The 18,166-nt window shown below is 36.0% G+C and overlaps 1 protein-coding gene across 4 annotated transcripts; it reads right to left on the bottom strand.

The window, feature by feature from the left end:
- Positions 1–459: 459 nt before the first annotated feature.
- On the bottom strand, positions 460–17,601 carry LOC113051978 (tyrosine-protein kinase Fes/Fps-like). Of its 4 annotated transcripts, none has more exons than XM_026216182.1 (20): positions 17,398–17,594; positions 16,451–16,529; positions 16,130–16,366; positions 14,738–14,911; positions 12,989–13,085; positions 11,630–11,813; positions 11,108–11,245; positions 9,934–10,053; positions 8,475–8,597; positions 7,462–7,651; positions 6,494–6,574; positions 6,173–6,409; positions 5,135–5,257; positions 4,291–4,344; positions 4,057–4,175; positions 3,877–3,971; positions 3,107–3,230; positions 2,340–2,497; positions 1,077–1,208; positions 460–996 (listed from the first exon to the last, which is right to left on the bottom strand). In XM_026216182.1, the coding sequence occupies exons 3-20, from the start codon at positions 16,352–16,354 to the stop codon at positions 863–865; spliced, it is 2,508 nt and encodes an 835-aa protein (XP_026071967.1). In that variant the 5' UTR covers positions 16,355–16,366; positions 16,451–16,529; positions 17,398–17,594; the 3' UTR covers positions 460–862. The 4 variants fall into 4 exon arrangements, with proteins under 4 accessions (XP_026071967.1, XP_026071968.1, XP_026071970.1 ...); XM_026216183.1 differs by having other exon boundaries at positions 17,429–17,594; XM_026216185.1 differs by having other exon boundaries at positions 6,173–6,382; positions 17,398–17,593.
- Positions 17,602–18,166: the final 565 nt, after the last annotated feature.

Below are 18,166 nucleotides of genomic sequence, written 5' to 3'. Positions count from 1 at the left end.
ACTGAAGTGGAAATGCAAAGCTTCATGACAAAACTGCAGCACTGCAAGATCTACTTGTCAGTGATCTCAAAGTATGATGGATTTAAGACCTGTTTACCCCAACAGCCAAATGAATACACATGTTGGCTCGAACAAATGTTGAATTCCTTCTCTGAAGATGATGTAAGCATACACTACTGTTCAAAGGTTTGGGTTTGTTTTTAATGCGTTATGATCACCACAGCTCCATTTATTTCATTAAAAAAATAGAGTAAAACAGTGATATTGCTAAATATCTATACAATTTCAAAATAACTGTTTTCTATTTGAATGCATTTTAAAATGTATTTTATTTGTGTGTTTTATCCAATCCTTCAGAAATCATTCTAATATACTGATTTGCTGCTCAGGAGACTTTCTTAGTATTATCGATGTTGAAAACAGTTGTGCTGAAAGTTAAAACAGCATTTGTTTTGAAACAGAAATCTTTTGTAACATTATAAATGTCCATGCATTGACTTTTGATCAGTTTAAAAGGGTCCTTGCTAAATAAACATGTTATAATAATAATAAACATGTTTTAGTTATTCACAGTATTTTCATACTAGAAACAATAAATATGCAGACTTATGTTCGTGTGATCATATATGTCATCTCCACACACAAAAAAAAAAAAAATATTATTGAAACATCAGGACGTCACAAAACCATTTGGAAGACCACATTGCATAGCATTCAATACAGTGTGTATATAAAATAAAATATTTTAAATTATACTCTTATTAACAGTATTCTGTCAGAAGCCACTGATGGTGTATTTTACTGTCTATGCATATTTGTTTTAAACAACTGCGGCAAAAAAGAGTTGCATTGTGAGCATGTTTTACTGACATAAAGCATATAGATCTGCCTTTAGTTTGTGAAACGAGGGTCGATTTCTCGGATCATACTGCCAGCACTGACCCATGAGGGCGTAGATTTCATCCGGACAGTTATTTGGGGCCGGCATACGATATCCTACAGACAAAAACAAGACTTATAAGCGACACTGGCTTGACAAAAGGGCAATAAAGCTGAGTTTTATGCATGTGGAGTACCTTTCTCCACCTCGTCTCTGGTCTGTTGGTTACTCATGTTATGTGGTATAGTATACGGTGTGACTCCTCTAGAGAACGTCTCCCACAGCAGCACTCCGAAACTCCACACATCACTCTCTGTGGTGTATCGCCCTGATGAACCAGCAGAGAGAAGCAGTGAGACACGATACTCTCAGTCCTGACCAGTCAAACATGCAGGATAGTCCAGGATAAATACATAGAGTCTAATACCTGATTTGGTTCTTGTTTAAATGTGGGTTTGTGAGGGAACTGCAGAGTTAATGAAATGCTACTAATTAAACTGAACATAAAATACGGCTGCACAATTCAAAATAAAACTACATTGTGATATAGATCAGAGCGGATCGAAGGCTACGATTCAATTGAAGCTTACAGCATTTCACCAGCATTCTGACAAAATAAAAGCGTGAAAAGAATTTTAATCATCAATATCAGTACTGTAACTATCAGAGAAAAAAGTTATTATTAGGGGGACAGTAAAGAATGAATGAACGAACAAACAAATAAATGTTGACTGTATTAATATTTGTAATATTTCAATATAATAATAATAATAATAATAATAATAATAATAATAATAATAATAATAATAATAATAATAATAAACAATGGACCCAAGGAGATTGACAAATTATTTTTTTCCAATTGATAATCTTGCATTATATTGGATTCGGCCTATATCAAATATTTTTTATTTTACAGGAAAAATTGTCATTTGCAACAGTAAATATTGCATCTTAATTTTATAGTTAAAACAATGATGCTATTTTTATCATATTATTAATTCTATAAATAACTAACCCATATAATAACAATAACAATGTTTTATTTGCAATCAAATGTTCAATAATATTGAAGTATTTGAAATAATAATTATAACAACAACAACAACAATAATAATCAAATAATATTAATTATTATTTATTATAGTTATTTTAATTAATTTTCTTAATTGTAATTAAATAATAATAATAATTATTATTATTATAAAAAAAAATATGAGGAAAAAATTTCGTAAGGAAAAAAAACCACTACCAAAAATTTAAAAAGTCAATTCTGTTTACTTTACTTGCAGCAGCATGTCATGTGACCACTAACCAGAACCATGAGCATGCAAATGTGACAGTAAATTATTAAAATATTAACTTAGGGGTACTTTTTTTTTTTTTAGGTCTAGCAGCTTCAGCTGACAAAAAAACAACAACAACAAAAAATGTTTAGTAATCTCTGGTGGAGTATTACCATAGTTGAGGGCCTCTGGTGCCGTCCACTTGACTGGGATCTGCTTCATTCCTCCTGTAGCAGAATAAACACCGTCCTGCTCCTGACGAGACATACCGAAATCACTGATCTTCACCACGCTCTCCTCTCCTACGAGACAGTTACGCGCAGCCAGGTCTCTAGAGACAGGGACAATCAGACAGATTTACTGTAGGCTGCCCTGAAATAAATGCAAACGTAGAGAAAGACGGACCCTGAAGAAAACTAACATAAAACAGAGCAAACAAACAAAAACAACCAGAGCAAACCAAAAAATGTCCAGGAATGCATGTGATGTAACACTGGCTCAATCCTGAAGCGTTCGACACAGTCACTATCAGATGGAGCAGTAATTTTTCATTTCCTCTCAGATCATTATCCCAAAATCTTCCCATCAGGCATTGGCCACTCACAAAGCGCTGGTAAAGAGACTTAACCATAATAGTGAAATACTGCTTATTATACTCAATAAAAACCAGCTGTGAGGTCTGCTAGAGCTTTATGGAGCCACTATAGTTTCTCACTATAGATCTTGTGCCATATAGTGTTCCTGTGGCTCAGTGGTAAAGCATTGCGTTAGCAGCGTAAAAGGTTGTGGGTTCGATTCCCAGAGAACACATGTTAGGTAAAAAAAAATGTACAGCCTGAATGCACTGTAAGTCGCTTTGGATAAAAGTGTCTGCTAAATGCATAAATGTATCAGTAGACTTTGTTGTCTTTTTGTCCTTATTTCATTGTCAGCCTCTCACCGATGAATGCACTTCTTGCTTTCCAGGTACGCCATCCCTGAAGCCACGTTCTCTGCCATCTTGATCAACATCTTGGTCTTCAGGTTGTGGCCCTCTGTGCGCAGGAAGGTTAGAAAGTCCCCTCCTGCCGGCAGAATACGCCACTTGTTTTTGCAGCATGAACATTTTAAAGCACTCGTTCGTAATCATGCACTATGTTATTCAAGCAATAAACGACAACATTTATTTCAGAATTAAATTAATAATAAAAAACAAAAAAATTAAAAGGATACTTTATTCAAGTAAATGAATAAAAGAATGGTCCTTTGTGACTAAAAGATAATAATCATTTGCAAACTTTTTATTATAAATAAATAAATATTGTATTATTTCATAATGTATTATTATTTGAATGTTACACTTATTGAATAAATAAGCAACTAAACAAAATAATAGTTCCTTTGTGACAAAAGATTATTTAAATGCAACATAATAATACTAATAATAATAACAAATTAAATAAATTATCATAATTGTGTCATTATTTCATTAGGTTTCTACAAAGGCTTCTTCAAGCAAATCTATCATGTGGATAAAATGGATTAATGTGCTTTATTTGTCATTTTTGAAGCTTCATAATTTAAATAAAGATCTACTTACACTACACTGCTACACTGTTAAACATCTTTTATAGGTTATACAGGTTTAAAATGAAATAAATGTCAGATTTCTTTTATTTTTTGGCGCACAGTTTGTTTTAAAAGATTTTTAAATTCAATTCATATATGTACCTTGCACCAGCTCCATGATGATATAAATGGGCTGCTTTTGTGTGCAGACGCCGATTAGCTTCACTATGTTTGGATGGTCATACTGCTTTAGGATCCTGGGATAGAAATGGAGAGATGTTTAGTTAAATGAGAGTGTTATGTAAGAGTTTATGTATGTTAATATTAAGAGTCGACACAAACCTGGCCTCCATTAGGAACTTGTTCTTGTGTTCTGCGGGTAGATTCTCTCTGCAGGCTTTCACAGCGACTGGGGTGTTGTCTGAATGCAGGCGCCCACTGAACACCTCACCAAAGTTGCCCTGATAACATCCAAACATTACAATGAGCAACATTATGAACAAATAACTGGCTTGGTGAGTCTTTAATGACATCTTCTTATCAGTCTTTTTATATAACAGAGGACAGACAGCTCACCCGACCAATGCTCTGTCCGAGAATTACATCATCGTGTTCCAAGACCCACTTATCCTAAAAAAATAATAATAATAAAAACACCTGGAAAATTAATTTATCTCTGCAAGTGCACATCATATTAACCACTGGACAATCACAACAGCAGTCGACCGATATAGAATTAATGCATGCACATATATAGAGAGCACTTCCTTTCCTGAACTTTAAACTATTGCAAATGTTAAAAGATGATCTTCTAAGTTCTATAACAATGCTCTTGTCCTTCAATGTGGGGAAAAAAGCTTCCTTTGTAACAAAAAGGAGTTCATTTATGAACAAACAAACAAACATATTTATTGTGATGTATTAAATGTTGGAATATTTTAATAGTATATTAAATAAGTATATTTTGATGAGCTAACACTTTTCTTATTTGGCCAAGCGAGTACTGATACTGCTCACAATTATAAAATATGATATATACTACTGTGTATATTTCCCCATCACTACTGTACAATCTTTATAGTGGCAACTATAGCAATAGTTGCTTTGTGAAAAAAAAATAGTTTACATTAAAATTAACATTTTCTAGGGGGACAGTAAAGAATGAATGAACAAACAAACAAATAAATGTTGATTGTATTAATATTTGTAATATTTTAATATTATATAATAATAATAATAAACATTGGACCCACGGAGACTGACAAATTATTTTTTTCCAATTGATAATCTTGGATAATAAACACACACACACACACACACACACACACATATATACTTATATATATTTACACATTTCACTCCTCAGCAATAATCTATTATTTAAAAAAATCTAGATAGTAATTGTGAGACAGTGTTAAACCTTTAGGATGGGTCTCTTCAGCAAAATGTCTGTCCTCTTTGTGACGGCTTGATGGGAGCTGAGGAGGTGCTTTATTAGCAGTGGTACAGAGGTGAATCCTTCTCCGTCGAGACGATACACTCCCTAAACACACACATAAGCATGAATATAATGGCTTTAATCAAATAAATGACAATTGATCACTGCATACATCATGTACTGACACCAAGGCCCTCGCTAGAGGGGAGAAAGGTGGTGATGATTACAGAGGATTATAGCAGAACTCAGAAATAACTTGTATGCATCAAAGTAATAGTAAATTAAATTAATGTTAAATGAATCAAAGTCATTTAGAAGCAGCCAAATCAGTCAGCAGGACACTGGGATTTTTCTTTATGACTGTGGGGCTGTGCACACGTCAATGCTGTTTACGTTCGGGTTCGAAAATAAATGCAGTTGGGTCGGACTAGGGTCTAATTTTTCGGAGAAACAAGTATGTGAACTTAGTATGTTTCCTAAATATCTGCAAACATATTATGTATTTATATGCTTAAGTACAGTCATAAAATTCCATGCAGCACCTTTAAAAATGCTCAGGACCAGTTGAGGGGCCACTGCTGCACGTCATCACGCAAGCTTATCATTTGCATGTGTTTTTAAGTCTCGCCAATTTAAACATTCAAGAGATTTTAAAACTTTCATGCACAAGATCGAAAAAAACCTCAACTGAGTGCTGAGTTCTCTTTCGCATCTCCTTGCGCTAGAACAAACGAATACACCTTGCCAATTTAAACATTAAAGTGCAAAAAGATGCAAAAGAGATTAATTTAGCAGCCTCTCGCACGCAGAGAGCCACGTCTCACAGCCTGTGGACACTGAATTGAGTATTGCATCTTCATGCACTTGAAAAAACAAATACATGCAAAATGTTGTTGAAATACCCGTTCTTGATGAGTATCATCGAAAAGCTGTCGGTTATGTCTATGAACAGTTGAGAAAGAAACCACAAACCCAACTACGCCCTGACTGGCACACATATCACCTATAAAACACACTCACGTCTGTACTCTGAATGAGGAAGTGCCGGCACTGGCCGCCCCAGTGCACAGACAGCACATATTCTTGTTTGCCCTGGCTTTCTCGAACCAGGAAGTCTCCATCATTCTTCAGCAGTTCCTGCACCTCCGGACGGGGGATGGCACCATGATACCAGCTCTGCTGGGTCAAGGGCTTCTCCTCCTCGGGGACCGGCACCAGGGCGGGGGGAACCTGGTCAGATGTATAAAACACACTACTCTACAGAAAGATGTTGCAGATACAGCAATGAGCAGAGAGCAGAGAGGAGGTGAGAGAGGAAGACAGCCACTAAAAAACACCAACCGTATACTTGGGCTTGAACAAGCTGCTGAGGTGACTCACGATTACATCCACGTTGAGATGCCTATGGTCTTTCTCACGCTCCTGCAAAAAAAAAAGACCCACAAATCATACAATAGCACCACAAAAATACCCTGTAAAAATGCACTCCGTCATGTAACAATTTTATTATATTTGTGCAAAGCCCATAATTATCTATACAGTATACATTTATTTACTTTCCTCATGTTTTTACAATGATATTAAAACTTTTTGAACTGAAACATGCAGTTAAATCGGCAGATCAGCTAAAGAATCATCCTACAAACAAAACGATTGACAGTGGAATCATGTCTCTGTCTTGTGATGTACAGTATACGCGAGGAACAACCTTATTCAGAAAGGCTAACCAGCAGCATGTGAGTGAGTGCGTCCTGGTAGCTCAGAGTCAACAAGGTTGTGTAAATCTCACATTTCAGAATCAACAGCATGACTGGCTTAGATACTTTTACATTACATCTCTATGACACTGCATTTAACAGCTTTGAAGAAGCCACTTGATTCTTCACAGGGACCATTGCATGTTTTTCCTTTTATTTACAATCAATTTATATATATATATTATTATAAGTAATCATTATGGGTTTATAGTCATGTGTTGATATACAGTATTCATCTGTTTGATGTCACAAAGTTGCTGATTTGTTAAATAATACAGAAGAGGAAGTTCTGAAAGTTACGGTATTTTTTCATACACTGTAAAAATGAACTTATTTCAAAATAAGATTCCTCATGATCTCATAACTCCATCAACCCGCAAGTAAACGTTGTCAGATGTAGTTTATAGAGTACAGCTGGATAGACTTGTTTTGAAGAACGGAAAAGCTATTCTTAAACCTTTCCAACAAGTCTAGTACAACTGAAGAACGCAAAGCAGGTGTATGAAGAAGTGAAGTTCTCAGGACAGTTTAATGAGATGAGAGTGGACTCACTGAGTTGCTGGACGTGACAGATATCTGATCATCATCCAGGATTATAGGTGGAGCATCCTTACTGCCCAGAGACTGCAGTTTATCGGACAGAAGCCTCCGTTGGGCTTCCAGACGAGCTCGAGCCACCATGGACAGAACGACCTGCTGTCTGCTGTCCTCCAGAGCATTACGCTTACTGAACTGATACACCCTAAAACAACAAACAGAGGAGAACAAGTGGTGAGAATCTGGGCAAATCGGAATGCTCTTATGGATTCAAAATGATTTGATTAGATGCAGATTGATTCTTTTCTTTTCATTGCCACTGTGGAGGCACAAGAAGATTAATTGATGTACACCAGAAGTCTCAAACTCAGTTTCTGACCGGACCATATCAGTTTATTTGGCCATATCAGTAGAGTTTCCAGAGATTGTTCTATTATTGGGGCACATGCCCCCCAATAAAACATATATCTATACCTTGGAATTCTGTTATAAAATGGTACATTCTAAACAACAGATGTATCTTTTATTAATTCTAATTTAATATTTGATATTCCAATTCTCAAATGTGTGCAAGTACATGTATAATGTGCTTTCAATATTTTTAATCTCACTTTTGGCCAGACCTTATTCTCAAAATATATTTGACTCATTTTACTGATTCTAATTTGTTACATAAACATTTTACATTCAATTCACAATCCTTGACTTTATATGAAGACTTTATATGAATCTTTGACTTCATGTCTCAACCACACATCAAAAAACACTTTTAATTTCTATGTTTCTGCTGTACAACAGTCAACAGCGATGGAAATCTGATATTTAACATGACGGTGGTATGTTGCAGGGGTTAAAGTACGTTAAGTAAGGGGTTTGAATCTACTTGGAGCCACACTTGAGCTATCTGGTTGCTCCAGAAAAATGTGACTTTGGATAAAAGTTTTCTAAATGATTGCTTGCCTAACAACATGTGGAAACTTCCTTTTTAAATCTCCTTGGCATTTGAATTGTAGAGATCACAGGCTCACCTCTGGCCTGTGTTTGCCAAGCTCTCCTCATTCTGCAGATCCAGCTCCAGCTGATTGACAGTGGCCTGCTGAGAACCAAGAGTACTAGCGAGACCCAGGAGCTCCTCCTCCACAGCAGTGAGCCTTGGAGAAGGGAAAAAATGAGAAGGCTTGAAAGTGCGAAATGCATTGTGGTGCAATAGAAAGTAGTCAAATTGCTAAGGGCCAGCAAAACGGAGTTACTAGAGTTTGGATTGTTTAACCATTAACCAAAAGTAAGAATTTTCACTGATTAATACTATCAGCTAAATGGTTTAAAAGGTTTTGAAAAAATTTTCAACATTTTTTTTTATCTTCGTTGACAATAAAAATAAAAATAAAAATACTACAAAAGTTGTGCACTGAGAAAGACCTGCTATTTATTATTATGCCTGAAGAAAAACCTTTCTTCAAAGCACATTTCGTTGTCTTAATTTGTCATTTATTTAAGTTAAAAATATTTGTTGTAGGCCTGTCATTTTTTTTTTATTGAAATGTTTTTATTCTGTTTTTCTTTGTTTCATAAGCACTGCAGGTGCATAATAATTCAAATAAAGTATGTGTGAATTAAGGTTCTGTTGTTGTTCTGTTGTTCTGTATCCTGCTGTTTGCACATTAAAGTAAACCGAAAAAAAGTCACAAAGTCACTCGTCCATTCTATTATTTATTTAACACTAATTTAATATTCTTGTCTTATCAGTTAATGGTTAATGTTTGGATAATGAACAGCGGTTTTAACCTAAATGTATTATTTGTGCATTTAATGTACACTACTATTTGGGATTGGTAAGATTTTTAAATGTTTTTGAATTAATTTCACCAAGGAATGCATGTATTTGATAAAAAAATAAATAAAAACAATAAAAATACAGTAAAAACAGAAAATGTGAAATAATAGAAGTAAAAAACAAAAAAAAAAACCTTTTTCTATCTTAATATGTTTTAAAATGTAATTTATTCCTGCGATCAAAACTAAATTTTTTTAAATTCTGTCACTTTTAAACAACTTAATGCATCCTTTTATAACAAAGGTATTTATTTCTTAAAAAAACATTTTAACATTACTTTTGTGTGTCCTACATGACAAAAAAAAACTGTTGGAGAAATTGGCATAATGGGTTGGGATGTTGTTTTTAGAGAATGAATTGTAGTGTGTAAGTAATTGAAAAAACATATTATCTGGTTCCTAATTAACTTAAGACGATACCCACACACACACACACACAAAATAATGAACCAAATAGCAAACAGGCTATGGAAAAATACTCGTTCTCTACCCTCTAAAAAACACATGAAAAAAGAAATGTTCATATGATGGTTTCATAAGCAATGACGAGGATACCGAGAGTTTTAGATTTCACTTCTGCATTTTTCTGACATTTTTGCTTTCACTGGTGCCACTATACTGTACAGAGGTGTGCAGAAAGAAGAAACAACTGACCGATGCTGGATTCCTTCTACTGTGAGCTCATTGAGCTGCAGATCTTCAGGCTTCAGACCTTCAGCATCCTCCAACAAACTGCTGTCAAACTCCACACATGCAGGAACCTCTCCTCTTGACCTGCACATACACATACATACTGTACATGTGCACGCAGAGAGACATGGACAGACAGAAGCCTGACAATCCTTGTGAAGGCACTGTAACATAAAAGGGCATCTGCAAGCCCATGCATAAAACCAAACAGAATATTTATCAGGGAAGAAATGCAAGACGGGGCTTGTTTTTATGCATCATGATTTGATTAGTTGCCAAGATGTTATTAGTTATATTACATTGCACACATGGTTTTAGTTATGTCCAAGATTTGGGCAGCTTTTGGGCTTCATTATTATGAAGGAAACACATTTTCATTTTTGATTGACAGACAATTCAATTGATTCAAGTACAACTGTGACAATTGTTTTTTTTTCAAGCAACATACAAAGAAAATATTTATTCACAAACTATTTATTATTATTTTTAATTAATGCATGCATGCCATGCATGTGAGCAAATAATTCACTATATTATAATAGATGTTTGACCAGTGACCATTTATTTTTGCTGGACTCCTAAAAGCTTTAAATTGACTTTTTTTTATGTTTCAGCCTTTCTCTTTACAGCTCATGCAACTACAACTAACCGACCATTCATTCATAATTATATGCAAATATTTCATTATATTATACTCAACGTTTTGCCAGTGATCATTTATTTTTGGAGGAATCTTTAATTTGTGAAATGGACTTATTTTGGTGCTGCCTTTCACTTTACAGCTCATGCACCAGCAGCTGTCATCAACATCAACACATTTTCATTCTTTAATGACAGACATAGCGACAAAACATATTTTTTTGTAAGCAACACATACACCCCCCCCCCCATAATTTATATTAAAGTTTATGTTTTGCATCTTAAAAGCTTGGATTTGAATGTGTCCGCAGGATAGTCGCTAAGGCCAGGACCATCTATTATGAAAGTAAACAGGGTTCATTTGATTTCATGTTGACTTTAAGAGATGAGATAATCAAGCAAGTTAGTAAACATATATGACATCCTTTGTTCCTCTGATCCAGGATCCCATTTCATTCAACAAAAACTGGGAACAAAAGGGAAAGGTATTAGTACACACCTGTTCTGCTGGATGAAGTTCTCGTACTCCGTCTGTGGCTGGATGGCTTTCAGGGCATTGGCCATTTCAGTGTGAACACTGACCACCTCATCGTGAAGAAAGCTAGACAGATCAAAATACTCCTGTAGAATCTCCTTCCTGAGAAAACAGCATGCCACATCAGTCATGTGTTTTCCTACATGGGACACAGCACACCTACTTCTTTTTTCTAACTGTAACATTATCCTCGATCCACAATTCATGTGAGAAGCGAACAGGATGACATATCCATTCCAAAAGCATAAATTGTTAGCTTTTAAAAAAAAAGGCAATGAGTTCATCACCCAGCAAGAACCGTAATTTAAAAACTGTAAAAATCTATTTGATACTACAGTTAATATTATTAACGAAGGTCTTACTTGATAACACCTAACACTTTCATCATAAACAGAAATAAATCCATGTTAGCTAAGCGCATGTTAACTACCATAAGTTCCCAGTATATGTTTATGGCGTTGATTGATGTTATTAACGTTGACTCACAGAATAAGCACCATTTCCTCCTGCAGCGTCTGCAGTGTTTCCAGCAGCGCCGGCTGGCTTTGGCCGTAGTGGAGTTGGTGATGCACCTGTGCGGCCTTCACCGACAGCACATATTCATTGTGGTGCTCGTGCAGTTTCAGAGTGGCTTTGATGTAGCGTTCCTTTGCTCTCTCACGTTCTTTGTCTGTACAAAAGACCATCCACAAATACGCATGAACATCTAGGAGAAAGGTTGTTTCAAGTACAAGAGGCCATTCAACCACACACACACACACACACACACACACACATCACATCACATCAGATTTGTGTTTTTGTTCAGTAAATATAGTCCTCGAGTTTCCATTGTCTTTGTCAAGCTTTGATCTACGTAGCGAGTTGTTTCGTGTTCATGCCAAGTCCAGACTCTGTTTATCTTGTATCTCGTCATGTCTGGATTTAAACAAACTGCACAGGGATCCAGTAAACTCACCTTCGGTGGACCGAATGTTACCGAAAGCTGGACATTTAAACATGAACCCAGCAGTTCATCTTCTGCGTCTTCGTCAAGGGCAATCGTCCCGTTGAGGAGTTTGTGGATGATTTTTATGGATTGTGTCATTTACCGGATTTTAATGAGATTGCTCTCATGGACATTTTTTGGTTTGGTTTAACAGACGAAATATCTTGTTTTATGCCGCATGATTTTACTCTATTTTATATAACAAATAAATGCAGTCTTGGTGTGCTTAAGAGCCATCCCACTGATGACAAACTTTTGAACAGTAGTGTAGTTCTCAAGAGCTATATTTACTCATTTAAATTTAAATCAGCCAGCCATCAAACCACTGAACTCCCCCATACACCGGCCAAGTGCTTAACAGGCTATAAAACCGTTTGCTCATCCTATCAAAATGTGATAAAACTGTACCCATAATTTGCAGTACACTGTAGCTCATTTCAATAATGCCTTCCACAGTGCAAATATACAGTATCTGTAATTAACTTTTCATATCCGTTGTCTGTGTATGAATATATTTTATTTACTGTTGCATTCATTTTGGCCAATCTAAGTGCTGCAAAAAGAGCTATGCTGAGCATTCACACACGATGCTCACTGGAGAAACCACACTTAGCTTCCCTTGTTTCCTCTGTAAGAGGAAACTTTGTTACATCTTTGTGACCGAGAATACACGTCGCTCTTGGCTAAGTAGACAAACGCCTTGTATACATAATACCATAAAACCGTTCAGTGTTTAAACATTAAACAGTTCCTTTTATTGTGCCTATATGTTCAGAACAACATCCACAATTCACAGTCAAAATGAAAGAAGAATGGCCAAGCATTTTAGAGAACAATGCAGCAGCGAGGCTTCTTACCTTTGCTTGCTTCCTGGTATTTCCTTTTGGCCTGGGTCGCGTCCCGTACTAGCTGTCTGTAACTGGACTTGACTCGGTCCAGCTCAGTTTGGGTGACCTAACCTTCCACAACAGGACACAAATACAATCAAAATCCAGACTGGTGCATTAAAGTGAGTCACGTTTGCCGTGCAATCAAAGGCATGAAAGGAAAAGGACTGAAAACTTATTGCTGATGACCATTTCAACATGTTACTAGCCAGCTTTAGATATGAGGTTGAATATGTGCGATATTTAGCTAATAACAGCTTTAAAAGCCTCCAGGCTAAACATAAGTATCAATGGAAAGAGTGATTTATTTGTTGCAGTAGTTGCAACTTCCTTCCTATATCTGTGAATGCAGGCTGTGGAAACTACTTGATGTTGATGCAAAGTCATGCATTATTGAGTAGAAGCCAAATCAGACAAAAATGCAAGCAACAGCAACACTGTTACCAACATGGACAGGTTGCCTGACAAAACTACTGAATGTTAAATAAAATGATCGTGTTGGGTCGCCACTTAACGTCCGATATAAAATCTGGTTCCTGAAGTAAACTGTTTTAACTGAAACATTTACTGTAAACAAACTGACATACAGTTTTGTTGCTGACGAAGCTGATAAGATTCACAAGAAACTGGTATTTTCTACTTCCTGATGTTTGTTAGTGTATCTGTTTGCAACGCTAAACCATTTAAGAATTCACAGAAACGATGTGAAAAACATTTGGAAACTTGGGTTTCAGAGATAACATCAGAAGCTCAAAGCAGGGTGAGAGCGGCAGTGCAGAAACCACTGCTATTCCTATTAAGCAAATAAAATAAGTACAAAAATGAGCCGCTTGATGACTTACCACTTACATTTCCTATATCTAATATTAGATAATGCCAAACATCTAAACACATTCACTGAACCAAATATGAGATGATTATACTGATGATCTTTTGATAAAGACTTGCGTGAAAAGATTGCAGATTTCCCTTTCAAATCAATTCTTTTCTGCTGTTCTTCTGAAATTCTGTTGTTTTGAACTTTCTATTCATCAAAGAATCCTACATTTCATCATTATTTCCACAAAAATATTAAGAAGTACAACGATAATAATGATGATAATTTTTTTAGGCAGCAAATCAGCATTAGTGAAGGATCTTGTGACACTGAAGACTGGAGGAATGATGCTGAAAATTCAGCTATACATCACAGGAATAAATTACATTTTGAAATATAAAAAGCAGTTATTTAAAATTGTTGTAATATTTCATTATATTACTGGTTTACTGTATTTTTTTATTAAATAAATGCAGTCTTGAAAAGCATGTTTCTTCTAAACAGTGTTTATGCAAATAAAAGCACACTACTTGGAAACTGGGAAAATTCTTTCAAATATATTCATACTTCATGGTTCACACACATATTTCCTCATTTAATGTGTAACTTCATATTGCTGGCTCTCAGCATGACTAACTTCTACTGCATTACAACTTGAATGGTATTGTATGTATGTGTATATATATACGTATATATATATTTTGCAGTGATTCCATAAAAGAACCAATTTTGGTTCCTCAAAGAACATTTTATGTTCTTTTCCACTACAAAGAACCGTTGGTGTGATGAAAGGATTCCATGGATGTTAAAGGTTCTTCATGGAACCATTGATGACAATAAGGAACCTTTACTGTAATGTGTAACAGTGAACTGTGTGAGTGTGATGTGCGTGTGGCGCTGACCCTGCACAGCTCCTGGCTGAGAAGGTTCCACTGTTCCCCGTAAGTCTTCCTCAGCTGCTGCTTGTCCCGGATGAGGAGGGTGAGTTTGCTGAGGGGTCCCACCATCAGATCCTCCGAGTGCTTGCGCATGAGACGACTGAGGCTCTCCGTCTGATTGACCAGCACGTTCCATGACTGTGAGAGCGACAAAATGAATGATCTTTTAGGATTTAGGCATTGAACATGTGAATGCAGGATTCTGTTTAACTGAGGTGCATGTATCTCTCAAGTGAATGCAACAATCAAAAAACTTTCAGAATGTTTTCAATTTGCATCGGCAAAGAAAATAAAACCATTTTAGGCCTGTTCATGGCCTACACTCAATTATGGCTTGTTTCCACTGAGCGTTCAGCTCGGTACTCGGTACAGTTATTTCCGTTTCCACCGTCAGAAAGGTGAAAGATACCAAAAGGGCGGAGCTAAACTCACTGCAGAATGTTGATTGGTTGACTAAAATCGTCACTTTTGCTTGATACAAGGGACTCGTTCTGCTCTGCTGTGAGTGTTGGGCTTATTTACATCAGAGTTCGCGAACACACAAAATAATGAACGTGTATTTTATAATTGTATATTTTCGCACAGACAATAGCCGTTTCTCAGTACGCGTTCTTGACTGTTCTTGTGGACTTCTGAAACATCATTTGCCCAAAAACCTGCATCATTTTCTAAATATTACTGTTATTGTCATGAAATGTAGTTTTAAGAGTTAGATCGCTGTAAATATTACACATTGCACCTTTTTAATTTTAACTTTACCATAGTACAGCCGCAGCGCTGACTTTGTAGCATACGTTTGACTGAACTGTTTCCTTTGTCTTTATTTCCTCTTATATGAGCCTCTTATACTTTCTGCTTATACTTTTATAATGGCTATTATTGTTCATTAAAACTGACATTTAACAAAAAGAGGCAAAGTTGTGCTTGTTGTCGTGGTTCTTTGCTACTTTCTGGCATACACCACGCCTACCAAATAAGGGTACTATTGACAGTGGAAACACAAGCCTTATCAGGGTTACCCTTACTGAATCATACTGCCCTGAACTGTGCCGTACCGCTCAGTGGAAACAAGCCTTTAGTGGCTCTAGCATTGTTACAGAATCTAAACAGCTGGAAAGTCAGAGAAAGCCTGAGAGCTTTTGGATTATTACAGTGCAATTTCCCATAACAGGGCACTTTCTATGCCTTTACTGTAGGTGTTCACATCATGTGGAAAGTAAGAATTCAGACTCTATGCAGTACTCAAGTCAACTCAACTCAATTATGGAAAATTCCAATATAAATTGGAATCAATTATGTAAAATTCCAAATACATGCCTTCTGAAACGTTATACTCGTTAAGGAGATGCTGCGAACCTTATTGAACTGGCTGATGTAGTCGAGACCTCCTCCGGGCTGAGATCCTTCCAGCTTCTCAACAATGGCTGACATTTGATGCAGCTGCACGGAAAACTCGCGATCGCTCTTGGCCCTCTGCGTCATCCATTTCTTCATGACCTCCATCAGACGCAGCTCGGAGTCTTGTAGTTTTATTAGAGCGGCGTGACCCTGAGGGCACCACAGGTCCTCCCCGAAACCCATACCTGCAACACACTAAAACAGCAGAGGTGTGTGGAAACGTGTTTTTATCAGCCAACATGTAGTCAGAAATAATAACTACTAGTCAAAATGACCTACACTGTGTATGGGTCACAAGCAGTATGCTGGTCAAAGATACTTGACAGTCCGGTCAATGACAAACACCACAAACCAAGATCTACAGAAAGAGGAAGAATATTATAGACTTTTAAAATAATTTTAATGTGCACTGCTTAACAAAATTTGGACCCTTTGTGTGCCGGTTGAAAAAAGGATTGCAATAAACTTGGGAGTTTTCAGAAACTTTCATTTCCTCATGGGTAGTTTAGGACAAGAAAGGGATGTTGTCTACAGTTGACCACTTCCCAAATCAAATGTGAAAAGTTATATAATACCGAACATCTCAGTCATCAGGAAATATTCTGAAATGCCAAAAAGTTTATGATTTACACATGAACAAGGTCTACTGTGTGTAAAGGAGCAAGGAAAAAACACAGTGACAACTTTCCCCTATATATATGTACCTTTGTCAAGATCATCTCAACATAAAAAAAAGAAAACTCCCATTATATATATATATATAAAAGTGCATGTTTTTTTTTTTTTATTCCAAAAAGTGTACAAACATTTTTTTTTCAATTCCAAAGAGTGTGTGTGTATATAAGACCTAGTGCGCTTAACTATTTTAAACCAAAATGAATCTCTCATCCTATTAATTTTCCATATTAACTAATTTTTCTACAGGGCGTTTTTATTTGTATACGTTCTTCACCTATTATAAGACGGAAATTAACAAGCGTACATTAAATATTTAAATACAAAAATATAATACATGTGTTCAAAAGGTTAAAACAAAAGTGGTCTGAAGGCGCTGTGACGTCACCGACGGTTTCTTCTAAACGTCAGTCAGTGGTTACAACGACACTAGTTTGTAGATGAATCATAATTTTCATTTAAAATAAAAAATACAACCGGCATTCTTAAAAAGATCGACTACGTAAAACCAAAACCTTACTGTCGACATATGAAATTGCGTAAATTCTCACCTCAGATGTGTCTGGCCGCAGCGAAACGTACCTGTCAGGACGACCGAATCACATAACTCTCCATTAAAACAAAGCGACGAGACGGAAAGAGCACGTCGATACTATAAATACCGGAGACAGCGAGACAAACGAGGCGACAGACGAGCTCTTGGTGACCACAACAGCGCCTAAAAAAACGAAACCAGGAAGACAGTCCGGCAGGACGCAGACTCACTGCGAACAACAGGATCTAACCGCGACAACACCTGCACTATACAGGTACCGTCTCATAAAACACGTCTCCTGGGATTTTACATATACATTTACATTCTTATTTACATAAAAAAAAAAAAAATCGGATTATAATAGGCTACAATTATTTTAATATTACTAAATATTAATTATAAATAGTACAACATTAAAAGCATGTTAAACATGAAATTAACACGATAAATAATTAAAAAACACAATTAAGAAGCGTGTGCGCGTGTACACACACACACACACACACACACACACACACATATATATATATATATACACATACATACACACACACACACACACATATACATATATATATATATATATATATATATATATATATATATATATATACATATATATATATATATATATATATATATATATATATACATACATACACACACACACACACACACACACACATATATATATATATACACACATGCATACACACACACACACATATACATACATACATATACATATATATATATATATACACATACACATACACACACACACA

Source organism: Carassius auratus, chromosome 32 (genome assembly GCF_003368295.1).
Source record: "Carassius auratus strain Wakin chromosome 32, ASM336829v1, whole genome shotgun sequence".
NCBI lineage: Eukaryota > Metazoa > Chordata > Actinopteri > Cypriniformes > Cyprinidae > Carassius > Carassius auratus.
This window is presented reverse-complemented; position numbering and strand designations above follow the sequence as displayed.

Excerpts from the sequence above, each read along its gene's own strand:
- LOC113051978 (XM_026216182.1), bottom strand. The coding sequence starts at position 16,354 with ATGGGTTTCGGGGAGGACCTGTGGTGCCCTCAGGGTCACGCCGCTCTA. Across the intron at positions 13,086-14,737 it reads TCAGCCAGGAGCTGTGCAGG|GTCACCCAAACTGAGCTGGA; the intron begins GTCAGCGCCACA and ends GTGGAAGGTTAG. Across the intron at positions 997-1,076 it reads CAGAGACGAGGTGGAGAAAG|GATATCGTATGCCGGCCCCA; the intron begins GTACTCCACATG and ends TTTTGTCTGTAG.